Source organism: Gallus gallus, chromosome Z, assembly GCF_016699485.2.
Source record: "Gallus gallus isolate bGalGal1 chromosome Z, bGalGal1.mat.broiler.GRCg7b, whole genome shotgun sequence".
Lineage (NCBI taxonomy): Eukaryota > Metazoa > Chordata > Aves > Galliformes > Phasianidae > Gallus > Gallus gallus.
The window spans coordinates 15,273,726-15,300,167 of record NC_052572.1 but is presented as its reverse complement, the minus strand read 5'-3'; the positions used below and the strand labels follow the sequence as shown (position 1 = coordinate 15,300,167).

The following is a 26,442-nucleotide window of genomic DNA, read 5'->3' as shown; positions in this document are numbered from 1 at the left end:
CTAATGGCTGAATCAGGTAAACATCAGGTTTCCTTCTCTCTCCTACAGCAAGGATGCTGTACACCTGCCTGTACTACCAGTCATTTCAGGAAGAGCCATTTGGAACTCCTTCATATCTTAAGACAGTAAGCATAGCTTCTTCTTTTTTTTTTTTTTTTTGCCAGAGAAGCAAGTTTCTTCAGACCAAAGTGGTCCAAATTAAAGAGCTTTCAAGTTCCAGACACATTTTTTTCCCATTACAAGCTGAATAACTTTGCCACTCCTGACCAGTCTTATCTGAACTGTATTCTCTCTGAATCCCATCGTTCCATGCTGTTGTAGCAGACTTACAAATCTCTGGGTTCAGCCTCAGATCATTCTGGTATTATTGTCTGTCAAATGGCTTGAGAGACCTGTGGGTTGTAGCCATGTTTCAGAAACAGTGGCTTAATTATACAGGTATCACTGTGCAATATATATATACATATATATATATATATATATATGCACACACATACACAACTCCTTAATCTCTGTACACGAGCAAAACATTAGAGACAGAACACTGAAGATTCCATCCCAATGCCTCAAGTGTATGGAGGACATTCATGCTCTCAGTGTCAGAAAAAGCTCCAACCTGCATGGGGCCCCGTACAGCCAGCAGGAATCCCAAGTCTTCCCCAACATAAAAAATGGGTTTAAGGAGAAACATTCTGTTCCCGGTCCTTTGCCATTAGACCTATTTCTTAAGGGGTTTTCTGATGGAAAGTTTTAACATGAAGGACTGTAATGGTGTTAGGGGACATGGATAGCAGCAGACATGTACAAATTCAGATGTGTAATGCTGGAAAATCAGCACGTGGGACATCTGACTTGCATGTGCTCTGCATAAACTCCTACAGCTTCAGCAGCATGGGAGAGCTTTGCTGATGTACCAGCATCATTGCAGCAACCTTTTCTGCATTACTGACACAAATCTTCAGCAAAACTCAAGGTCTCCACCAGCTGTAAGAACTGTGTCTTGATAGTAAGAACGCAGCACATCCCCCACCCTGAAGATTCTCTTTCAAAGAATGCCACCTGGTCAGGTTCTACACTGCAAAATCCAACTGTTTTTTGTTTGTTTTGATGTTGTTGGTTTTTTTTTAGTAACAACCATATATGCATGTCTATGCATAAGTGCCTGCATTTACATATGCGCAGTACTGTACAGGTATTAAAGTACCTAAGAAATTAAAGACTCCAGATTGCAGCAGCCAAGCCCTGAAAACACTTGTTAGAAACAACACTCCTCCAGCACTGTAGCCCGGCTCGGGACGTTCAGGAGGGAGCCCTGCGCAGCCCTTCCTCTCATACAGAATAACCCAGCTGCCTGCAAGCCACTGACCCTCAAAGCAGGGCCCTGCAGGAGGTCAGCAGGCAAAGGGCAGCGCAGGCCGCGCTCCTTCCCTCAGGAGCCGTCCCAGCGGTGCCGCCGAGGTTCCCTCCGGCGGGGGCGGCCCCGCAGCAACGGCACCTCCAGACTGCGAAGATAACCGCCCTCAGCGCGGCCCGACCGAGGCGGGAGGGGCTCCCCCCCGCTGCCTACCGCTCCCACGTACGCCCTCCCGCCCATAAAGCCGGCGCGGCCCCGCTGCTTGCTCGTCTTTCCCGCCCGGTGTGGCTCGCAGCTATCGCCTGACGTTTGTCCAGCTCTCAGGCTGAGGTGTTTTTTTTGGTTGTTGTTGTTGTTTTCTTTTTATTTTACGTCGTCCCCTCTCGCAACCACGGCAGCCGTCCGCCCTTCCCAGCCGCCGCGGCCCTCTGCGGGGCCCGGGCCGGCTGTCTGCTGGCTGTCTGCAAGCCGCCGGGCGCGGCGGGGCGGCCCCGGGGCGCGGCGCGGAGCGTGTTCGGCAGCGGGAGTCCGGCGGTGGGGCGGCGTGCTGGCCGGCTTCTGCCGCGGGCACCCGGGGCGGCTGGTGCGGCTGCTGCTGTTCTGCCTCTGCCTCCCGGGCGGCAGCCTCGCAGGTGAGTGCTCCCTCCGGGGCTGGAGCGCGGGCCCGGGGACCCCGAAGCGTCCACACCTAGGCACCGTGGGGGAGCCCTGCTGCGGCCCGGGAGAGGCGCCGGCTTGGTGGTGGGGCTGCGCTTTCCCTCATCCCCTCCGGGCGTCGAGGCTGGCCGCCGCGCCCTGCTGCCGCGCCCCCGGCATCGCTGGTATCACAGCCCGGGATGTGCCGGGCTTGCCGGTCGGCCCTGGCTGTGGCTCCGCATCCCCGCCCGGCCGCTGTTGGCCGCTGTGTGCCCCACGAGTGGAACGACTTTGTCAGAGCGCGTGTGGGGCCGGGAGCTGCGTTGCTGCCGCGTTTGTACCGAGTAATGTGTCACTGAGGGCCTGGAGAAAAGCAAATCCCCGTGGGTTTTAATTACAGCTAATTTATTAAAATATAACCAGGAGGGTTGGAAGGATGTTTCTTGCAGGATTTTTCTACTGCGTTTTTAAATACCACGTCTGAAACAGTATTTTATTTTATTTTTTTTTAAACCTTTCTGGGATGCATTTTTGGTAGCTCAGGAGCGGGCAGCGTCTGAAGAAATATGCTTCTGTTAATGGTTTTGTTATTGATCGCTGTTCCTGGAGTCGCGGCAGGGTGGTACAGCACGGTGGGATGTTAGAGCCGAAGAGCTGGCGGTTGCTGTGGGAGCACATGGTGGCCAGGTGGGCAGCTCCGCCTGCTGTATACTCTGCTGATGGCTCCCCGACCTGCTGCATGGCGGTCTGCGTGTGATTACGCGTTGCCCAAGCAGGTTGTGGATGCCCCATCCCTGGAGGCATTCAAGGCCAGGCTGGATGTGGCTCAGGGCAGCCTGGTCTGGTGGTTGGTGACCCTGCACGTAGCAGGGGGTTGAAACTCAATGGTCATTTTGGTCCTTTTCAACCCAGGCCATTCTATGATTCTCTGACAGCCTCCTTAAAGTTTGTGACATTTTCATAGGAAGATGTGAAAGGGCAGAAAAAGCATCTTGTAGTTCTTAAAGCTTGTGCAGAGTGTGCATTTATGTACACATGCATACATCAGGAAACCTTTTTGACAGTATCCCTGTGACAGAAAAAGTTTTATGGCTGTGAATGCTCTGATGGCTGTAGGAACCTGTGAGCTGTGTTAGGGGCAGATGATGCTTATTTTTTTATTGACTTACTACCATAGCTTTTACCTAATGGTGATTGAAGCAATTCTGAATTTATGAGACATAATTAGTGAAATGAGATCCTGTGCTTCCAAAAATAAAATACAGTAAAATCCCTGCCTGGGAAGCAATTTATTTAAATCTGCTGCCCTTATAAAATGGTGGATGTGATGCCTGGTTTTTGGGAAGATAACCAGAAATGAATCAGCAGCTTTAGTACTATCTATATGTATAAAGCAAGGCAATTGCTTTTCAGACTTCTACTAAGTGCTTTCATACTGGTACAAAAAAGGTTCAGTAAGAAGAGAGGCTTCATACTGCAATTTCCATGGTGTCTTAAGTGTAGGGAAATAGCGTATTATTACTCTTCTGTTGATGAGTGATCTGCAAAGGCACACAAGTGCTCCCAAGGGAAGTTCTTGAGACCTTGGAGGCAGGTGCAGTGGCACTGCCTTCTGGTGAAGCTCAGAAACAGTGTACTCAGGAGATGTGCAGGTTCAGCAGGCTACTTTCTGAACAGAAGTTTGCAGTAGAAGCAGCTGCAGGGAGTGCTGTGTGCACAGGGCTGAGCTGAAGAAAGTCAGTTAGGTATCCCTCTGCCGCTGGTCAGGCTGGTGCCAACAGGCCTCCTTTATGTTACTTTGGGTTAAGTAACTTGAGTTCTTACCATTCTGTTCCTTCTGTCTTTTAGTCTTATTAACTGTTGATTTGCTTTGAAAAATTTAAACCATCACTTCTGTTCTGCATTGGGGTTAGAGTTATTTCTAACTATTCATTGTCAGGACATAAAGTTCTTAAAGGCTTACTGCTTCATGCTGTTTCAGTTGCCTGGTTTAATTGCACCAATTAATGTGCTGCCAGATTGCTTCAGAAAAAGCAAACCCACCACATCTTGTCTATCTTCTGACCCTAAGGATGGTAAGCAGCTTCATGAACAGAGGATAAACCTGTTTTCTTGGGCTTCCTTGCTGGATTTCTCTGGTTTGCCGTAAAGAAGGGCTTCTGTTGAGGCATTTGGAAGCCCTTTGTTAGGATCCTCTGGTGTCTTGTGAAAGCTCACACTGCAGCTTTTGCCTTCCAGGCACCACTAGGATGTTCTGGCTGCCAGTCTAGGGAGCTGCTGAATGCTTGTGTACTTCTGCAGAGCAAAATTAATTGACAAAAAATATTAAACTAATTATGCTAAATTAAACCGAATTTCATCTCAGTCTTTCCCAACTCAGCAACTTTTCGCTATGTTTTTCTGAAGACCTTTCAGTGGGCCAGAGTTTTTGCAGGATTCAAAGTGAATCAAATAGATGAAAATGCCAGAAATTGCTCCAGTGATTACAGTCATAGTATAACTCCACTTTATTTCCCAAATATTGGCTACAGTAGGAAGTAGAGGGAAGGCAGAAAAAATAAATCAGTGACCTCATACTCTCATCTCCTCCATTCTCAGTAAAGATCAGGGCAAGCAGAACGCATCAATCCTCATCATTGCTAATGCAATTCAATTATAGGCTAAGGAATTTCGGCCCTTAGTCAATAGTTTGAGAAGTTATTCCCCTGTATTTACTTACATCACTGCCCACCTTTATCACACTCACTGTACAGCAGTGGGTCATCTTGATAGCATAAGCTGTATAGCAATATGCCTGTGACAGGACAAGAGGTGCTACGTTACCTCTATGGCATATAGTTCTGTATGTGAGAACCAAAGTAAGACTTTTGGTAAGAACCAGAATGTAAAAGCAGTGTCAATTAGAAATAATGCTAGTCCCCTGCTCTGGTTTGTGAATCAAAGAGGAAAACCATGATGAGAAGCCTATTAGTATGCAAAACATGTTGCGGGTTATCTGGCTTCCTTGCAGAGAGGTAAGAGCTGCTGTACAGCCTGGTGCCTTCAAAATTTATTATCTTTGGGGATTTTAATTATTGTGCAAGTAGTACATCTACTAAGCTGACACAAGATCAGGTTATCCGTGACACCTTCAGAATGCCTCAAGATGATGTACAGATATAAAATTTCTGGACCTTTCTTCAATTTTAGCCTTAGTATCAGGAGCATAATAGCCTTCCCTGCTCTCACCACCTGGGTTAAGAAGGAGATAAGATTCGGTCTTCTTACCAGCTAGGTCATAAGCCAGCATGTACTCAGATTGAGCAGATTCCTCTATTTCTTAATTTCCTTGTGTTAGGTAAAGAGCAGTAGGACTGGTGCACTAATTAACCAGTTATGAAGAATCACTGATGCTCTGGTGGCAGATTTATTTTTTTATTTATACTCTTTAACTCACTATACTGTTTGAAGTATGGTGACAGATTGAGAACAGATGGTGCAAGCCAGGCATGGCTTGCTTGTTTCTGATGCAGTCTGCAGTAACCATGTGCTGAGGTGCCCGCAAGAGAGTCTGCAGGTAGTCTGTGCTTGCAGTAGTGAAACTGCATGAGAGTGTTAGTGGTGGCGTTCAGTTCTATGAATTAGCAGTACGCTGAAGGCACGTGGTTCTCAGCAGGTCTGAACACACTCAAACTGTGATTTAGATTTCCACTTTTCGATCTGTGCTTGCTTCTGTTTTGAAGGTCTAGTAATACTTATCACGCTGTCCTTTATTTGCTTATAGCTGCAAGACACAGCGTACGTGCCTTTCTTTGGCTGCAAACACAGCTTTGTGACTACTGGCCAAATCAATTAAAAGGCACTACAGTGATGTTGCTCAGAGAACAAAGAGGAGCGCATCCTGCTGCTATGGCTGTAGACTATGTCCTGGAATACCAAAACATGTTAAGATAGTGTTTATTTTAAGCTGTGCCACCCAAATGTGAGAACAGAAAGGAAATGGCAAGCATCTGTTTTAGTAAATCATCTGGGGACCTTGAGTTCTCATCAGAAGTGATACAACAGAGTGCTCCAGCTGAACAGTTTATCTCCTTCTGCCCCCGCTGTTCTTCCTCCTCTGCCAGGAGGTCAAAGCAAAATCTTGGGAGTTTTGGCTGGCTCTTAAAAAAAAAAAAAAAAAAAAAAAAAAAAAAAAAAATGTGTTAAGGGAACCAGAAGTATTGATTAGCAGTACTTGGTGAAGGCTGTGTTGGGTGATACAGATGGCTTTTGTTTTGCTCATGAAGATTATAGTAGATGGAAATCTGTCACAAAACAAAGTGGAGGTACAGATTTGTTACTGTGTTACTGGATCTGCCAGTCTGTTTTAAAATAATCAGCTATAATCAGTATTACCAGCTGGAATGGTCCAAGCTTGCAGATAAGATGGGATTTGAGTACAGGGCATACAACTTACTATTCTGCTGAAATATTCGGAAGTGTGGTCTGACTATCTACAGGAAAACATACAAACACAATTCTCATTTGGGTTTTTAGAGAGGTCACGTAAAAGATACTGCCTCTGTATTCTCTTGCCTAAAATAAGCTAAATGCAACTAGTGAAAAACAAATTTTCACTTTGAGGGCTGTTTTTTCTCAAAAGTCAAGAAAAAATGATGGTAGGCTGAGGGCAGGAGGCTCTATCTGTTTTCTTTTCATTAACTAGATCCAGATCTGAGCGAATAAAGGTTCTTTAAACCCTTTTTAGGTCTGTTAGTAACGACGCGGGATGCCAGTCCTACTCAAGAGAATGCTTTGACTCAGATGAACACTGGACAGAAGTCATCTGCTGGTAATTATTTTATTTCAGTACACCTAGAACTATAATACTCTTTCCTGAGTGATCTTAAGTTACCATGTAGCATTTACATTTCTGTAATAAGTCGATGAACTTTATTCTGAAGAAAAAGAAGCAAATGTATTATGTAGGCCTTTTCAAGTGAGTGTAAAAGTTTGTGTCCTAAGCATCTCAAGGATGGTGGAAAAAGCTATCCAACTACAAGATGTATGAAATGGAATCAGGCACCCTCCCTAGGGAATGAACAAGTCCCAAACTAGAAGCATCATAGAAGGTTCTGTTCTAGGAAACAACTGTTAATTTTCATTTGAATACTCTGCTTTTTGTTCTTGTATTAGTGATATTTGTAATCCTTGTTTCATTTTACTTTCCTCTATGAATTTTTTTTTTTAGTTAAGTATATGTAGCAACATTCTGTTGTCCCCACTCTTCATCCGCTGTATTTAGGTCCCTAATTGTGATGGGAAGTGGAGGGTATGTTGCAGACTGGAGAAGAAACAGATAATTGCTCATTCCCACCTCTCCTTTCTTCATACACATCCGAGCAGTAGGAGTTCAGCACCAAAGCTGAGGCTGGTTAACACAAATAAAATTTGGGTTAGGTTGTGTTTGTTTGTGAACTTGTGGCAAGTTAGGACAGGTTATTCTAACCACTATTCTGTCTTTGAAGATGATAATGGTAGTTATCTGATGTTCAACTTCAGAGCTTTTACTCAGTGTGAGAGAACTACAGTAAGTGCAATAGCTACTGGATTCAGTAGCTTTCCATATGTAGGTTGTTTAGTGGTTTTGGGTGGTTGGTTGGTTTGTTTGTTTTGGAAATACAGAACAACCATCATACAAACTGATGCCTTCTGAATCTGTCACCTTGAAGGATTTTGGTAATCAGGTGGTGTGTGTATAGTGGGTTGACAAAAACTCAGGTGATCCATAACAACCTTGGCATGCTGTCAAGGCGTTACCATGCACAAACAGAAGAATGTTCCCCAGACCTTTAGTCTTCATATTTTATGTCAGGCACAAGCATTTGGACTTGTTTGTCTGCAAATGAGGCAGAGATTGAGGCTTGCTTACACACTTATGTAGAGGAACAGGACACTGTCTAGTGCTAGGAGACAGTTTCATAATTTTGTTGCTTTAAAAAAAAAGTTAATTCTCAAATAATAGTCAGGATTGGCAGTAACACTCTAGTTATCAACAGCTACTAAATGAACTAGCCTGAAGTTCTTCCACCTCATCCACCTTAATATACCAGTTAATTTTTTTTTCTAAACTGGTTGAAGCTTGAGGATAGGTATGAAAGAGCAGGTGGCACAAGCCAAGCATAAGGCTGATTTCCTGTGGCATGTCATTCCTCATGTTGTGAGCTGACATGTTGACCCAAAAAATGACAAAACAGAAACTCACTTTGCAGAATGGACAAGCAGTGGGGAGGCATGTGGTACCTCTACTAGCGCTTGCTCTGAGATACCATGAGATGGAAACCAGTAGCCAGGACTACTTCTATCTGAACCAGGTTCTGGCAATAAGTGTAGCTGAGGGGCATTCTTTTTTAATTTACTTTTCTAAGAAAAAAGATCATATTTCAATTTTTCTTTTTTCAATGCAGTAAAAGAGAAGGAGAAATAATTTGAAAATGCTTAAGCTTTCAGAGGTGAGATTTCTGCTGCATAGCGGTCAACTCTGCCACCCAGTGCTTAGAGAAGGCTGAAGCTGTAGCAGTTTTCCTGGCTCCAAACGAAAACAGTTTGGGACCTTCTCCATCTGTAGGGGATCCACCCGTAGGCAAAATAATACAGTCTCTTTCCTTCTTCAGAAACTGGAATAATTTTTTCCTACAGTTTTATATGATCAGGCAGATTAAGTCTGTAGTTATTGATTCTATAATTTAAGATGAATTATAAAATAACTGATTATAGAACTGCTTTGCAAGTATGTAAAACACATGACTTACAACATGTTTGCAGTGGAGGAAGGAAATCTGTCTTCAGTTTCAAAGTACTGGAAAAAAAATTAACCTCATTTGTAACAGCTTTGTTTTTAAACCTTTTAGAGCCCATAACAACTACACAGACCGTCAGCCAAACAACCTGGGACAGCATTTCCAGCATTTCAGATCACTTGACGCTTGGACAGGATGTATCTACACCTGGTAAAAGCAATCAAATGTCTTCTTATACATAAAGTGTTAGTTAAGTTCTGTTGTGTGTGTACTTTTGGTTATTGCTTTTTTTTTTTTAACTTAACAAGTAGTTATGGAGAATTTATATTAGTGGCAATTACCAAGACAAACAGTTTGATGAAATCAACAGATCAACAGTGTTTAAATTTGATTTAAAGCTGTATAGAAAGGAACTGGAAACTGGGGGGGAGGGGGAGAATGCTGAAATTGTATTGAATTGGCCTTTTTTTTTTTAGTATAATTTTGTGTACATTTTCACTGTGCATGTGAGTTTGCTAAGAAATTGTATGCAGATAACAATAAAACATATATTTGTGTGGATGTGGAAGGGTGATGTCTCCTTAGCTAGTCTGCTTCTGTTGTTAAAGCTACAACTTTATTAATTTTCTTAATGTCTCAGCTCTTGAAATGTAGAGTGGTAAGCATAAACAGAGGCTCTTCCCACAACTGCCTACCTGATAACCTGATAACTGTGTGAAGCTATGCAGAAATTTAAGAAGATTGTGTCTGCACAGTATTCTGTCCACAGTACTACTAAACAGGAATTTTTTTTTTCTTTTTTTGCATCTCATCCCTTTTAAATGTCACTTTCTCTCCCAGAAAGAAGTGATTATGTTGTTGTCAGACAGATTGTAGTACGTATTGATAGCTTTTTCTGTGGGGAAGGAAATTCCTTGAAGTATATCAGGAGTTTGGTGAAGCAGTGTGGAACTTGAACCATGTTCCACTGGAGCCCAGGACATTAGTGTCTTTGGGTTCTAGTGGAGTAGCATCTGAAGTATCTGTTTGAGAAATAACGATGTTCTTTCTGTCATCATCTTTTTCTGAAGTTTATTGCTTTTCCAAGCCCAGTTCAATGTTGTTGTACTCACATACAGGTTCAGTATTCCTAAGCTTTAGGAGAAGTATGCATATAAAAGACTCTGAAACAGGCTGTGAAGTAGACAGTTACGGCTTTTCCTGAGTATTCTGAAATTTAAAATTACAGCACTGTATTATGGTTAGAAACCATATTCTAATCTGGCATAATTACTGTAATGATGGCCATATAACAGTGCTACTTCAAGATTGTGGTTACAAAAAATGTAATCTCTATCGGAGTCAGCTCTGGCAAGGTTTTTGTTCTGTTTTACTGCATTTTGTTTTTTTTTTTTATTTTTTCCCTAGAGGATTACTGTAAGAAACAATTGTAGTACTGTATTGCTTCATGATTACATTTATAGCGTTATAACATATCACTATCTCCACAACCTTGTTAGGTTCAGATCTTACCACATCAGGTTTTAAAGGGGAAATCAGTTTGAACAAGTCTAAATCTCTCTATGTGGAGTATGAGGTGATCCTTGCTGGTGAGTATGTTACTTTCTCTCCCAGTTACGTTACATTGAAAATCTCTTAATTTCTTGCAGTATTTTCTATGAGTTTTGGAAGCATTTAGGATGGCAACTTATTGATAAAGTAAGTTGTTCAGAGTAAGTGGTGATTTCACTTAAAGAAAAGATGAATTAATTTGTTGCTTTTACTGTTATTTTCTACTATTTTGCAGTGGAGAACAAGGCTTCCAGTATGTTAACAAAAAGCCTCGTAAAACAATTCATAGCTCCCCGCTCTTCCCACAAGTCAATTCAAGTAACAGTTTCTTTGCTTTGGTCAATCCTTTTGGAGAGACAGTGTAAGGTGTGGTGCTTCTTAGTGCTAGCCAGTTTCTCAGCATTGCAGCTTTTAGAGCAAGGAGACAAGGCAAGCCACTTTCTTGAGGTAGTCATGAGTTTCTCAGTTGACAGAGAGTCGAAGTTAAAACCAGTTTCTAGTACAAATAGAAAAAATGTTTTAATTGGAATTTAACTTACTAGAATTTGAAGAGATCAATTAGAACTCCTTTGCAAAATACTAATATGATATCTTAAGAACACAGTTGCATAGCACTTATGCTGTTTCTCCAGCATTGTTTTCTTCTAATTTAAATTGAGATACTTAATGAGGTAGTCTCTGTTTCTTGCCCTGGTACAAGTACTTTCAGTGCAGAGATCCCCTACATATCAGCCTTCCCAATGGCCAGTCTTCAACAGTAAAAGGTTTACACGTTCCATTCATTGTAAGTGTGGATTTCTTTTTAGATAGTTAATCTCAAAATTGCATTCAAATTTTAACCACTGTGATTATTCTAACCCAAAACTCTCACTACTATAAAACTAACTCCATTTTCAAATTACTTGGATCGTAAACAGCTGAGTTATGCTTAGTTCGTTTATCAAGTCTAATAAATGGATCTAATAAATGAGCTCATTATGGCTCTGCTGTGTAAGATGGAGATGTTACACCTCTCAGTCTAACACCAGGCCAACAAATCTGTACTATTGCAGCTGGGATTTGGAATTCTGGGCACTGTGTTCTTTAGGCATTTACATGCCCTTGCCAGACCCAGTGGAGTTTAAGTACTCCATGGGATCATCCAGTTCTGCTTCAAGTGGGCTTTGCTTCTTTTTAGGTAAGTTATCACAGTAAGTTAGTAAGGTACACCTTAAAATTTATTTTCCTCTCAGAAAAGATTAAAGCTGTGAAACCCAAGTACGCACAGTTTTTTGACTTCGGGCTACTGCAGGGTAAGCCTAGGATTGAGATGAGATTCTAAATGAAAGAGAATGGGAGAATTAATTATTGATGGCATGCAGTGTTGTGACGGAGACAGCAACTAAACAAGATTAAAGATGGCAAGGTACCCTTTGTTTACTGCATAGAGGGCAGGATTAAACACACTTGACCAGAAGACTTTCTCATTGAGTCACAAGGTTTAGAGTGGACTCCTTTGCTTTCTAAACTTCTCCTCAGAGGAGTCTAGATGTGGCTGAACCCACTTCTAGTCCCAGACTTGGTCAACGGCTTATGTCTAAGGGATCATATGTGTGCAGTCGATCTAAGATACAATCTTGGAGAAGTTAACAAAGCTTAAACAGTCAGTCAGTTACTGAGGATCTGTATTGGCAAGGCATCCCTTGGCATAAAGATGTTAGGGATCTTTGCAGCAGGCATAACCTTGAGAAGCATTCCTTCTCCAGGAAAGATCCTGTTGTGCAAGAGAGCTCAAGGGGGCTCTTGGGCTACTCGCTGTTCATGGAGCAAGATGATTGACTTAGACATAATTTTTTATTTTATTTTATTTTTGGAACCTGCTCAGGTGGCCCCCATCTGTTGAGCTAGATGTATGTTACCAGTTCTTTCAGCCTTCAGTTTGAGACAGATCTATGGGCAATTACCTGTCTTACCAAGGCCTTGACCATAACCAGTCCTGTGCTCATTTGCAGCCTAGCGAGACCTTGACTATAATAAGTATTGTACTCACTATGTGCCTGAGTAAGGCCCTGTGTAATGACCAGGCCCAAAGGAGGAAGGTGGGGCAAGGAGAGGAACACACAGTCGTAGAACGGAAGAACGGAACCATAAATTGATTTGAAAATGATTCAGTTTTAGGCGGAGTAGCTAAAGCATGAAAAGCCAGATCCAGCAATGATAAGGTTGTGGATGTTATTAGCAGGGCATTACCCATGATTTCACGGTATCATAAAAACTTGTAACTGGCTGATTTGTAAGTATTTATAAGTATTTACAAATCTAACTCTTTTTGTAAATCAGTAATACAACTTTGTACTTACAAAAGCATTTTAATCTGATCAGCATTTATTTATTCCAATGTTACTAAATTCTGATTTTTAAATTACCTGCTATGGAGATGAAAGGGAGATTTAGACTGAGCAGACATTGTTTCCCCACTTGCCATCCCACCTTCTGTGAGAGCTAAGCACTGAATATATTTCTGTTCCAGGTTAAGCTATGTAGAAGCATAGGCGCATCTTGATGTCGGTAAAATGAATGTTTCTGTGTATGATCCCTCTAGGAGGGCTACCTGTAGAATTGAGTGACTATACTTTTGTAATCATGATATATAGCAACTCAGTAATAATTAAATTTTGTCAAAAGCTCAATACCTGATACTGTAGTTTTTATGCTGGAAAGTATAACAAAAACACACTGTATCCTCTTGCAATTCAGCATATGGTTTAGTCTCTTATTTTCGCAGAATGAAGAAATAAGGTATTTTTTTCTTATAAATACTATTTTTCGACTTCTTTTAGGTGAATCTGATATTTCCATGCAGAAAAACGTCACTTTGGGCAGTGCAGTTAAAATTGAGCTGTCATGCAGACTGGCTGATAAATATTCTTCCATGAAAATTATTCAGGTGACTTGGAAGAGGGGTAATGAAACAATCAAACACATCAGTAAAAGTAAAAATAGCTGGGCCATCCAGTAAGTAGCTCTCTTTACTGTTTTGCTTGCAGTTTTTAATGTTCTGTCACATAAATATACACAGCCCCAGGTTAACAATGTTAGTGGTTGAATAATATGATTATCACTTTTCTGCTATTCCATATACACAAATGCAACCCATGTAAAGTACCTGTAAAACAGACGGAGTTCAGCATCCCCTTTGCTGTCAAATTCTTAACTGCATTGTATTGGAGCTATTACTAACCCATTGATGGACAGGCTTTTAAGAGTGTGAGTCATTTAAGTCATACAGCATATGCTACATAGGACATTTCACATGGTGAAGCCACGTCTAATTCAGTAATCTGTGGATCATTCCACTTAGTTACTTGGTTTTGTATAAGTGCTCGTGAGCAACAAGAGTAAGAATGGTGTTTACATTCCTAGATATTGATGTGCTTTACTGTTTTCTTAAAATGTTGTAATGGTTCTGCATTGCACTAAATCTGAATCTGACTGTTTCAATAATATATGTTCTCTGCTGGTTTCTTTATAATGTTAATTAGCAGTCACTAGTAAATGCAAACAAAGTGGTGATTTTTTTTATTTTTTATTTTTCCTTTTGAAGATTGACCATCTCAGAAAACAGGAAACTGGGAAGTTACACTTGTACGGTGAAAGGTGAAAAAGTATTCAGTGTGGTGTTTCATTTGCAAGGCAAGTTGACCAATGAAATCCTTTGTTAATAGCTCCTGGATAGTATGGTAATTGCAACTTAAGTCAATAAGTGACTGCTAATATTGTCAAGCTAAGTGAGAATCACTATCAAAGGCAATTTCTGTAGCATGGAGGGAGAAAGTTTTGAAGCAAAACTAAAAGCCCTCATAACAAAACTTGCAACAACCAAAACCACATAAGCCTACTTTCCTACTTTTCTAATCCTCTCCCCTTGTGGAGTGACTGTCTTCCTTCCACATCCATCCAGAAAAAGTGAATGTTCATCACTTTTCATCACTTTTTTAAGGGGGAGCGGGTAGGTGGAAAAAACTCTGGATGGTGTCTGAGATTTTTTTTTTTTTTTGGTAAAGCAGAGCCAATGACTTGAAAGTTGGGCCTGTGACTTTTGTGTTACTTTTGTGTTGTTCATTATATATAGTATAAGAATAGTCCTTATGTAAACAGTGCTTCATTAAGCACTGTGGGTGAGGAGTTGAGCACTTGCACGTTTTTTTCTCCTCTGATTTTACCCTTTGCAGTAGTAGGTGAAATCTAGTTAAATTGAAAAACATGGAAATCAAACAAATATAAGGTGCTGAAGTGGGACTTCCTCCACTTCTGTCTTCAAACTTTCCAAAGTTTGCTGAAGCTGAAGAACAGGAGGCTTGCATAAATGTAAGCTCAAGAACAAAATGTTGAGTCTGCCAAACTTGTCAAGAGAAGAAAGTAGAATAGATGTCCTGTTGTTGAAGATAAGATGGCAAAAGAGATGCCTCAGCTCAACATAACATCAGTGGGAGCCAGTTTGGGCTACCCCCTTTATAAGGTTTGAAATTTACAGGAAGAATGACTATTATCCTTCATCCAGTGACCACCAGGGATGTTAATTATTTCTTGGGATTTCTGCCCATGTCCTCGGAATGAAATGAATATGTATACATTATACCTTTAAATATGTAGTCACTGCTTCTCTCGGAGTGCATGTTTGGTGGGAGTAATCCCTCATGCACCCAGCACTGTAGTAAAGAGAATACCTTCTTGTCATGACTCATTGGTGTGTCCAGTTACTTTGTTGGCTTTCTTGACTTTAGTGGCAAGCATGTGATTAGTGAAAGCTCTCCAGTCTGATACATAGTGGGAAGGATTCTATACGAACACAGAGCTGTAAAAACCCTAACTCTTCTCTTCTAACCTCAACTGAACTATCCATGTTTGTTGTTTTCAAACTGGCTTTATTCAGAGGGGCATCTGGTCATACAACTTCAGGAAATTTCTGCAAGCGCAAGTCTTGAATAATGGTATTGATATCTGCTTTGAAACCTTCGGCTAGGGTAAACTTAGCTTGCAGCACCATGGGAGGACGAAATTGTAGTTTACTTAGACCTTTTCATCTCTGAAGGTGCTTACACTGTTTTCTTGTTGAATGGCAACCCAAGTCTGTTTAGATTTTAGAAAAGGATAAGGAAGTCTTACTCTTTTTAAAGTATGAAATAACTTTTTTGTTAACAAATGAATGAATCAACAGAAGAGTAACTTTTCCAGAGCACAGCACGCAGGACTGGTTGATTTATTATAAGATGGGGAAAATTACTTAACAATGCTGCCACTTCTGATGCCATAAAAACTTACTGGCTCAGCACTTACTAAGATAAATACAAGAGTGAAGGAAATGGGAAAGAGAAATCTTTTAATCTTTCAGTCAGTAATGTAGTGGGAATTATTCTTAAACTGCATGAGATGAGGAATATGTTGATCTAGATGCAATGGCTAAAGCCATTGCTGCTTTGACTTTGGTAGCTCTCCACTGTGCTCCTGGCTTGGCATAACTCTGTAGACTTGAGATTTAAATTCTCATGGAAGTCTGCAAACAAACAGTAACATTTTGGGTAGCTTTATGGGAAACCGAAGTTATTAAACATGATGATGATTCTTCATGACTATTTTAAACTAACATGAGGTGCTGTAATAATGTCTATATTAGCATAGGGTATGTTTAGTTTATGCTTGTACTTTGTTCAGGGTTTCTCCTTGCTTAAGCAGCTGTCCAGATGTGTACACCGTGAAACAACTCTGTTCTTCAAACTGTTGTGCATCACATTTTGCTAGTATGTCTAGAGTTGTGCTTTGACACAGATCAGCACGTCTGAAGTCTTTCTGACTACCATAGAAGTCTGTTGTGCTGGGTGCAGTCTTTTTTGTATTTCTTATGTTGTTTGACTTTTTTTTTACTTGTTTTTTTTTTTCTCTTCTATAAATTAGAGAGGAAGTGGTAGCACATTAGTGAAATTTTACCTCTTAGTGGCAAAGGTATAAGTATTCTGACACTGCTCTTTTGAAGTATACAGTATTTCATGCTGAAAACAAAATTACAAATGGAATGAGGATGCTTCATTGGTAATGAGGTTGGATTGCTGAATTGTGTGTTGAACTCTGAGCTTGGGAGTAGTAGTGTTGTTAAGAATATGTGAGAAGTTTAATGTGGAGTTGAAATTTATAAATTTGATCAGTTGCAAGAAGTAAACTTTGAGACAACTAATATTTGTTCAGTTGGGGAAAAAGAAGGAATAGGAAGAATTTGGTAGGGATGTAGAATATTATAATTGCTGAAAGCAAATTCTTGGCCTGTTCATTCTTTTGTGACTAAAACTATTTAAAAGATGTACTGCATCTGTACTTTGAAGAGAACAATAAAATCTAAGAAATAAACCTTAAAACAAATAGATCTGAGGAAGGCATACTGGTAAGCATCCGTAGAATGAGGCAAATGAGTGGATGGGGGAAATAGCCTATTGTGATATATTTTCTCTGTTTGTTGGAAGGCTGCAGGATAGTTGCAGTTGTAATAGCTGGGTCAGATAGTCCTATAGTTGCAATCTGATGTTTTGTTTCTTGTGGCTGTGTTCTGAACAAGTTTGGACCAGAAGTCTTTCTTACTGGCACACGTCCAAAATCTGTTTCTTCAGCAAGAACTTACTTATAACTATGAAGTTTGTATTACGTCCTAATAACAAAATAAGTAAACAAAAGTACTTGTATGCAGGACTTGCTTGATAGCATTCTTCGGTAGCATTAGATCTGGAATAGAGTCTGACCGGGCTTTTGCAAATTGAATGAAACTGCAGAAAAACTTGTTTTCTGGTGTATTAGAAATGAAGCGTGTAGCTCACAGCTGTCAAGGAGGGATAGAGGAGATCAACAAGGGTAGAAATCAGTACAGAATATAACTCAAGTTTTCAGTATCAGTTGGCAACTTCAGAGATTATACAGCAACTAAGAACAGGATGCCCATAGTTTTCTACAGGAAATTGTATACAGAGAATATCAGCCTGAAATGACTCTTCATTAGATCATGTCACAAATTATATAACTCTGTATGTTAGACAAAGGAAAATGAATAGGCTACTAGAAATACTTATCTAGAGGTATATACAATAGTTATATAATATTGTTTTGTAGTATAAATGTGTAGCTTTCATGTGATGTACTTCTCTCTACTTGTTCTTAGTACCGCAGATTGAAGGAAGAGAAAAACCTGTCATCAGTTATGAAGGTGACTCAGCTATACTGATTTGTAAAAGTCACAGTTATACTCCCATTGCTTGGACCTGGTATATGACCAATGGAAGTGAACAGGTAAGGTTCCAGTCTGGTCAGGCAAAACAGTGTGGCAAAAATGTACAGACATGCTCTGAAGTATAATGACATCTCACTTCAGACTTCACAAAGTGCATTTGCATCAGAGTTAATCATAGAATCACAGAATGCCTTGGGTTGGAAGGGACCTCAAAGATCATTAAGTTTCTATCCCCCATGCCACAGGCAGGGCCACCAACCTCCAGATCTGGTACTAGACCAGGTTTCCCAGGGCCCCATCCAATCTGGTCTTGAACACTCCCAGAGCAGAACATCCACAGAGGGGATTAAAAAACAAACAAACAAAAAAAACCAAAACAAAACAACAACAACAAAAAATCACTCCTGTGCAATATTTAGAAATATTCATTATTACAGAGGTGTAGTGTTATTTTTCCATGCCAGAACATAAACATTATTCAGAAAGTCTCTGCTTTATTCCTGTAGTCCAAATAAAGGAGTCAGTTAAATTTGTTAAGTCTTGAAGTACATTACAAAAAAAAAAACCCAACAAAACATATGTTAGTAGCAACTCAAATCTCACTATATGATAGCAAAGAAGCTTATAGCAGGATGCTTATTTATTAATTTATTTTTACACATGTAAGGTTTTGGAGACCTGAGGGAAAACAAAAGCATTTCCCTTTTTTTTTCTGTTTCTCCTGTATTCCTGCTTCTCCTCTTTACAAGTATTTTTGTGTTTCCTAGCCAGTATGATCTCTTGAAGAAAGGTCAGTATGTATATGACCTCTGAAGTCATCCTGTAGTGGAGTCTACTGTGTCTGTGTTCTGAAGGAGACAAAATATCTTCTCAATTCAGCTCCTTTTTTTTTTTTTTTTGAAAATCAAGATCAGCAGTTTCCAACCTTTCAGGGTCCCCATTAACTGTAGAAATATAGCCACTTTGTTCTACCCCTTGTTTTTTTTTTTTTTTTTTTGGTGGATGCACTGTGAGCAGTGAGAAAGCAAATAGATCAGTTTCCTCTGTGATACCTGGGCATTGGATCCTGACTCCAAAGGATTGTTAATGGAGAGTCAGTAGAGGCAAAGATAGCTTTCATTTTCAACTGGCTAAAGTAGGTCAAGTGACTTGCACCGTAATAGTACATATTTTCATGCATTGAATGCAAAGGAAACTGATTGTAGCCGGGGATGGAAAATTCTTCACTTGAAGGATGACTAAATGCCTTCTCTTACTATTTTACATCTCTATGTGGAGATATTTTATAAGTGTTGATAATGTGAATAACTTGATGAAACAATTTCTTATTTCACTTAAAACCTAATGAATTTTTTATTTTCAGATCGCCATCAATGACTCCCTGATGTTGGATAAGTACGTAATAGACAGAGTAGATGCCAATGTAACCCATCTGAAAATACTGAATGTCACCAAAGAAGACGGTGGTGCATACTGGTGTGAAGCTGCTTTTGAACTAGGCAAGAGTAAAGGGAAGCTGAAGCTTAATATTCTGTCACTCATGGTCCCACTTAAGCCATTTCTAGCAATAGTGGCTGAAGTTATTATTTTAATAACTCTTATTTTCGCTTTTGAGTTGTATTCAAAAAGGAGAGAGAAACGTGCAGGTAAGCTTTTTAACCTTTTTCTAGATTTCCATTAAAATTACAGCTGAATGTTTGACATGACCTGTACTAACTCATATACAAGATCTATAACATTCTGATAAGGTATGCAGTGTTACAGGAAAAAAAAGTACTTTAGACTTCAAAACCTTGTCTACAAGTCTTGAATTCAGTTCTGAAGTGTTTTCCATATGAAATAGCTTCCCATAAAAGGTTCGGTATAGTTTTGGGTTTTTTTGTGGTTTTGTTGTTTGTTTGTTTTTTGGTTGTTGTTTGGTTTGTTTTTTTTTTCCCCAATTAAAAGACGGGTAAATCTGGAGGCTGTAACTGTTTGAGGAGTCCTTAGGAATGAAAGTAACTGTTAGTAGTTCTGATGGGAGAAACTTCCATCAAGAAACAGAGTGGAAGGGGGAAAATGTAGGAACTAAATCAATTTGATATTCCTGATTGGTGAACCAAATGCACATAGATGAGCCAAGTTAGCTATCACATCTTGCTTCATCTTGCATAGATATGTGTTTTATATGTACGAATGTCGTGCATTTGTATACTGTATTTTATCTATATGCTTGTATGTATGTAATATATAACATGATATGCATTAAAATCATATCAGTAAAATTTGATAATGTACATTTCTTGACAAATTTGTAGATAATCCATTGGATAGAGTAACATAATAATTACAGACTAAAGAAAAATAAAATAGCATTTGTTTTTGCTAATGCATAGAATTAATTATATAATTAAAAATATGAATAACTTTTCTAACGTGTGTAAATAAGACCTTATATAAACTTTTTTGTTATGCAGAAGTTGAAAGAGAATTTGACCAAATTGAGCAACTGTAAGTAAAGAATTTATATACTAAACTTAAATGCTACTTTGTACGCATATTATATATCTTTGTATCCTAGTTGATAAGAGTTAATTAATCTGAAAGTACAGTTTACTCCTTCTCCAAGACTATGTAATCCTAGAGTGCTGAATGCCGTTTTCTGACTGGCACTTAATTTTGGTGTTTGGAACTTATTTTCACTTGTCTTTTGTTAAGACAACGTCTGTCCTCATTCTGTCAGGAGAAACACTCAGGTGGAAACTTTCCAGAGGAGGCTTTGGAAATTTTTCATTTGCATTTTTGTTCTGTCAACATTAATAAAAATGTCTCTAATTTGTGTGTGGTCAAAGCCCTAGTTGTCCAAGGTGCACTCTAAGGCTGGAGGCTGGGAGCTGCTGCTGTCAGCTGTGTTGGTATTTCTCACTTCAGGAGCAGCCCCTTGCTGTGCTAAGGGTTTGGGCTTCCTGAGCACTGGAGTTAGAAGGGCAGCTGCAGGCACTTCTGCTGCCATCCTGCTGTTGGAGGGTTGATACAGCCATGCTGGTTCACCCTTCCTTAGGAAGATGCATTTTTAAATACTTGTTGACATAAACTGACTCCTTGCCTCCATCTCCTGAAGCCCAATTACTTGGCCTTTTAATTTTCCCATTTTGTTTAAGATACAGCTTAGCAGTTCCTTTTCCCTTTACATATATATTCCCATTTTGATTTCCTTGTCTTTCTGAGTACTTCCTGCCTTTCCTGTCTTGAGTTTCTTGCTGCAGTGACCTTCTTTGTTTCTGTGTGCTGTGTTCACCCTCCTGTTTGTTTTTTTTCATGCTAGTTGAAAATACATCTTAGTGCTTTTCCCCTTATCAAAACAGCTTTAAAGCTGTAATTCAATTATACCATGAAGTGAGGATTTGTCTTGGAAATAAAGTATGCTATTTTACTGCTGAGTGTTCGGGGATATGTCTTGGATTGAAATTGAATAAATGCCTTTGCACAGCCGTGATTCTTGTAATACAGTTTCAGTATATTTATAATAGGATTGTAACATAGTACAGTGTACTATAGTGTTAAGTGTTCATGGATGATGAAATGGGGGATGTTTCTGATGTTGTAATTTTGATCACATGCATGGTCTTTAATTTTCCGTGTTGTTAGATAAACATAAGTAAGGAGAATCTATTAAACTGTTTCTTGGCGTAGGTATTTCCAAACCAGTTAGAAATTTTTCTAACACTGGCTGTTTCCACTGTTCAGAAGATAAATTTATGTACCAGAGCAAATGGCTCTAAGGGAACAGTTCTAGTCTGTTATGTCAAGTGATGTGTAATATATAGCTGAATTTGGTTGATGAAGTTATAATTAAAATGACACATTCAGCAATGTATTAGGTAGGAGTGTAGTATTCAGATAATTCCTTTGCTTAAAAAAAAAAAAAAGTTCTAAGTTAGGTTTTGATTGTGATGAACACAATAGAGTTATTTGTAGGTACTTCCAAAAGAAGCAGTGATAGGAGTGTTTAAGTCCATGTTTTGAGGATGTTTACCTGCATATCATTCATATATTGTTTATTCAGGCATTCACTTTATATACGCATTATAACAACTGAATGAAATGATAGCATAGCAATCACTTCTGGGAATATCACTGTTATTACTTCTGCACAGAACTTTGTAGGTTCTTTCTGAGAAGGATTGAGTTGATCCTACTTCCACTTCAGTTACTTCAGTGATATTTGATATTACTTTTTTGTACAACCTTACATGTCAAAGTAAGAAACCCAGGTACATCTTAGATGCATTCTGGAGGCATGATAGTGCTCATCCTGCATTTCAGAATTGAGTTTGGGAATTTATTCTCTCTTGTAGTAAATCAGAAGAAAGCAATGGTGTGGAAAGCAGTAGTGCAAGGCACAGAAGAGTTTAGTTTGGTTCCTAGAAAGGTAAGTAAAGGATGAAATGTAGATACTAAAGCTTTCTACTTCTTGAGTAGCCTAGTATCATAACAAATTAAAAAAAAAATACATCTAATGTCATCTTATTCTGTTTTTTTAATCTGGTGAAAACATGGTAATATGAAGGTAATACAGTGCCATTAATGACTTGATTCAAGCAAGATAGTGAGTCTGAAGATGTCTAATTGAATGCTGTTACCATTGTGGTTCTGTTCACCTGAGCAGGCTTTAAAATAGGAACTAGATTAACCTCCTTAATTCTTCAGTTCCTCATTGTGAAACATCTCTGTGAATATCAGGGTAGGTGCTGAGATGCAGAAGGGTGGTTGATGAATCTGAATCCTGTTTGTTTGGGCTGTAATTTTAGATACTGAGTGAGGCTAATTGAGGAAGGGTGCAAGTGCAGTAGCATGAACAGAATCCAAAATGGGGGACATTGGAAGTACCAGAGGTGTGAAACAAGAAATTATAGGAGTCTAGGAAAGACAGGGTTTCATAGATGATGACTGAAGGAACTTGTGGCAGAAGAAAGCAGATGTTACATATCCCTGTGAAGGCTCTGTAATGAACTTTGGATTCCCTCCTCTTTGCAGTCTCATTACAAGCCTCTACTTAGGCCAGCTGGAAATGCTTGTCAGAGGATGGTCTTTAGTGAGGATCAGTCCTACACACTATAGCTCCTTCACCTAATCATTCCCTCTGCATCTGGCACTGTGATCCATCATTAAGATGAGAGGTGTGAATCACTTTGCATTTATCACTGCTGGTACTATTGTTCTTCCTTCAGATCAGTGACATGTGAGAAGAAGGAAACATTTCAGTACCCTTTGTTTTAAAGACCAGAAAGAGAACAGTGTGCAGTAAAGCTTCTATGACTTGAAGAATTAATTGGAAAACAATCTAGAACAAATACTTTCCAAGAGCATGAGATCTCCTCTGTTTCTTGCATGTTACCATGCTTGTTGATTGCTGTGCTTAGGCTCCCAAAGATGTAAACTGTTCTAGATCTAAGCACCTATTTTCATGAAGTCATTTTGGCACATGACTCTCATTGAATCAGTAAAGATTCATGTTCCCAAATTGAGTTTCAGTATGTACTCAAGTTACTCAAACTGGACCATTCATATATTTTGTAAAATATAAACTGCTGGAACAAAGCTTAATTTCAGACAAATGTGGAAAAGTATTAGGCAGCAAAATAATAAAAGTGATTTAATAAAGATGTGTTTTTTTCTTCTTTAATTAGGGAAGCCAAGACTACAGAAGTGGAAATCATCACAAAGATAAAGAAGTGTGCAGTTATGCATTTTGAACATCAACTATGCTTCCATATAAGCTCCTCTACAGTTGTAAGGAATAAGATGCTTTTTAAAACAGCTGTGTAATGGCTCATTTTTTTTACAAATAATATATCCTGATATATGCATTTTGACTATCGCTGTCTGTAAGACTGATGTTTGTTATTTTACTGCTAAAAGGCTGTTTTTTCTCGTTAGATTTCATATTGTATTGTAGTTACTGTGTTTAGTTCTTAGTTTAGTTCCTAGTAACTTAGGACAAAATTGAACTTGCGTTTACTGAACGAATAGTTAATACAGAAAGGGACCATTATCAAAAATGGAATTTTGAATACTTGTTAAAACTGGACTTGTGAGATCAAAAATGTATTTCCACCAAAGAAAATGCCTTTTACTGGCAGATAAAGCAAATGTGACATAGAGCCATTTTTTACCAAAGAAATGTTCAAAGGGAAATATTTATCATGACTTAAGTAGAACATCAGTGGTTTTGCACTTGTACTGAAGAGTAAAATATCTTAATTCTAACTTTTTGCTTAGCTTCATTTAATTAGAAGGAAGTAAAATATGTTCTGGGTACTTCAGAGATTAATTTCCATGAGATGTCCTCCCGTATGGCTGTAATACCATATTGTATTTCCAAATAGGCTGAACATTCTAAATAGACAACAAGCTGAATGCTGTGCAGAATAGATACTTTGGTATTATTTCACAATAGGTGAAAGAAGGAAAAGGATGCAGTATCATATCAAACATAATTGAAATAATTACTCATACAAATTATTGCTGGATATTCAAGAGCTGCAGAATCAGTTCTGTGACTACAATTAATATGGAGATATTTTCAGTAATCTACCTATATGGTTCTTAACATACATTGTGTAATTAGTGTTCCCACTTCCTCTTGCATATGGCATTGTACCTTGACGAACTCTCATCACAGTTCAGTGAAGGCCTTGAGTTACTAGTTTCCAGAGTAATAGGTAAAGCACAATGAGTACCACTCATTCTGTTGCACACAGTTATGGCGCTGCTCAACTGACAGTACTGTTAAAGAAGAGTTGTAATTTTAGATGTAACAGTTAATTGTATTCAGCAACTGAAAATGGAAAACTGGCTAATGGCACTAGTGGCCTTTGCTTGCTAGTCCAAAGGAAAAATTAGAAAAACATTTGTTTTTTGAGCAGGGGAAGTAGACTTCTAAAGTTTTTTTCTCTATAAAGAATAGAAAGGAAAAGACAAAGTGAATGAGGGGAAAAAAGAATGAATTGTGTTTCCTCAAGTGGTCGTTTCTCTTTGAAAACAGAAGCAGCTAAATGAAAAAGTAAAAAGGAAACAAGTAAGAGGGAAGGAATTAAAACTGTTTCACCGTTCCTATAAGTGAAAATATCAAAAAGCCTATCACTGGCTGTTCTGTTATGTGGACAAAATACAATCTGATCTCTGCTTTTTTTGGCTTGTTTGTTTATTGCGTACACTTAGCAGGTTTGACAATTCCAAATTACAGCCCAAATAAAAAAACATGGGAGGAATATAACCATGAAATGGTAGAATGGAGGGGCTGAACACTGATAAAGATTTCCCTTGCTGAGATACTGTGTTTATTGTATTCTGCCTTAGAGTTCATATGCATTATTAAAAACAAAACAAAAAAACCCAATACATTTGTAGGTTTTTTATATGACTTTCTTATGACAGCATTTTTTTTTTTTTTGCTATAGCAAGTATATTTTTGCAGGTTAAAATACTACTTTATATTGGTTGTTTGAAACATATCACTAGGTCTATTGCTTTTTGTGTACAACTTACTTCTGCCTTTGTTGAGCATTTCTACTTGAGCTCAAATTTGTGGTATGAGGTTTTGGCCACCTGTAAGTGAGTTGCATGAACAGTAATTTTTTTTTTTCTTTGTTGTTGTTAGTAATAAAGGGCTGCAGTGAAAGCAGGCAGGACTCAGAGAACCCTGAAGTAAGCATGTATTTTAGATGTATTATGAATTTCTCCTCTCAGGACTGCAGTAATTTTGGTCAAACTGGCTGCCGATACCTGCCTCCAGTGTGTTATACTTGCTGTGCCTCCAAGGGAATTGGTACTTCTATTTCAGTTTGTAAATAGGTCTGTTCCTCCTACATCTGCCCAAGATGCCAAATAAGAGCCAAAGCAGCCCCAAACTGAAGTATAAGAGTACTAACTGATGAACAATTAAAAATTAGGAGAACTTCAAGTTACATCCTTGGCAACTTCTTTCCAGTAGTTTCAAATGGTTTTGCAGTTTAACTTTCTTATGCCAAAGCATGCATATATAAAATACATTGAACTGTTAGGGAATAAAAAGATAATACAGACAGTGTTCCAAGATTTACAACATCTTACTAAAGCTGTCTTTAAATTGCCTAAATTTATTGTTCATGTCTGATAGAGCCTGTTTTTGTTGTTGCATCTTAACAGGTTTCAAACTTGTAATGTTTGTTCCATCTTAGCCAAAATGTTTTTTTTCCATGAAGATGTTCTGTCTGATTTGTTTATCCATTAATGCCTTCATTTAAAGATTGTACTCCTTTTCATTATTAGAGTAATATTTACATCATCTGACTTGCTGAATTATTTTCACGCTGACATTAAAAGTTCTACAACAGTGCCTTGAAGGAAGCAGTTTTTCTTAACCACGGTTAAGTTAATCTTTCTCTTTTGCAGTATGTTAAAGAGTTTTCTCTGAAGCTTAACAGCAAAATCTATTTTTCTAGTGAAAGTACTGAGCCTAATGCTTTTATCACACTTGCCTTATTTTACATTCTGATTTTATACGATGCTTCTTTGGCTCTTTTATTTTTTTGCTTGAGTAGAAACATGTACACAGAAAATTGAATATCTTCTGTATGTTTACTGTATTTGTAATAGAGAGTAGTTATGAGTTGTGTGAAGTAGCATTATTATACTTAGAAATAATTCAAATAAACTTAACAAAGAATGCATAATATTGAGAGTGTATTTATTCCCATCACATGGGTAAAGTGAAATTAGACTTCATTTCCTCTTTTCTTTGTCCATGCACATTAACCTTTCACAAGGAACGCTTGAGAGTTCTTCTAACCTCATCTGCTTGAGCACCAAACTGCCTTTTCTAAGCTCTCAAAAAATTTCTAGCTAAAAATTGCAACGGGAAAGTGATGTCCAGG

General features: G+C 38.9%; 1 protein-coding gene across 2 annotated transcripts; it reads left to right on the top strand.

Annotated features, from left to right (window-relative positions):
• The first annotated feature begins 1,622 nt into the window (after positions 1-1,622).
• On the top strand, positions 1,623-26,241 carry EMB (embigin). 2 transcript variants are annotated; one of them, NM_204557.2, is made up of 11 exons: positions 1,623-1,986; positions 6,717-6,800; positions 8,860-8,958; positions 10,248-10,337; positions 13,119-13,293; positions 13,883-13,971; positions 17,477-17,604; positions 18,909-19,191; positions 20,002-20,035; positions 21,883-21,956; positions 23,215-26,241. In NM_204557.2, exons 2-10 carry the CDS (start codon positions 6,773-6,775, stop codon positions 21,938-21,940), a joined length of 984 nt encoding a protein of 327 aa, NP_989888.1. In that variant the 5' UTR covers positions 1,623-1,986; positions 6,717-6,772; the 3' UTR covers positions 21,941-21,956; positions 23,215-26,241. The 2 variants fall into 2 exon arrangements, with proteins under 2 accessions (NP_989888.1, XP_046761145.1); XM_046905189.1 differs by lacking the exon at positions 1,623-1,986 and adding an exon at positions 2,054-2,373.
• Positions 26,242-26,442: the final 201 nt, after the last annotated feature.

Excerpts from the sequence above, each read along its gene's own strand:
- EMB (NM_204557.2), top strand. The coding sequence starts at position 6,773 with ATGAACACTGGACAGAAGTCATCTGCTG. Across the intron at positions 8,959-10,247 it reads ACAGGATGTATCTACACCTG|GTTCAGATCTTACCACATCA; the intron begins GTAAAAGCAATC and ends CAACCTTGTTAG. Across the intron at positions 17,605-18,908 it reads TGACCAATGGAAGTGAACAG|ATCGCCATCAATGACTCCCT; the intron begins GTAAGGTTCCAG and ends TTTTATTTTCAG.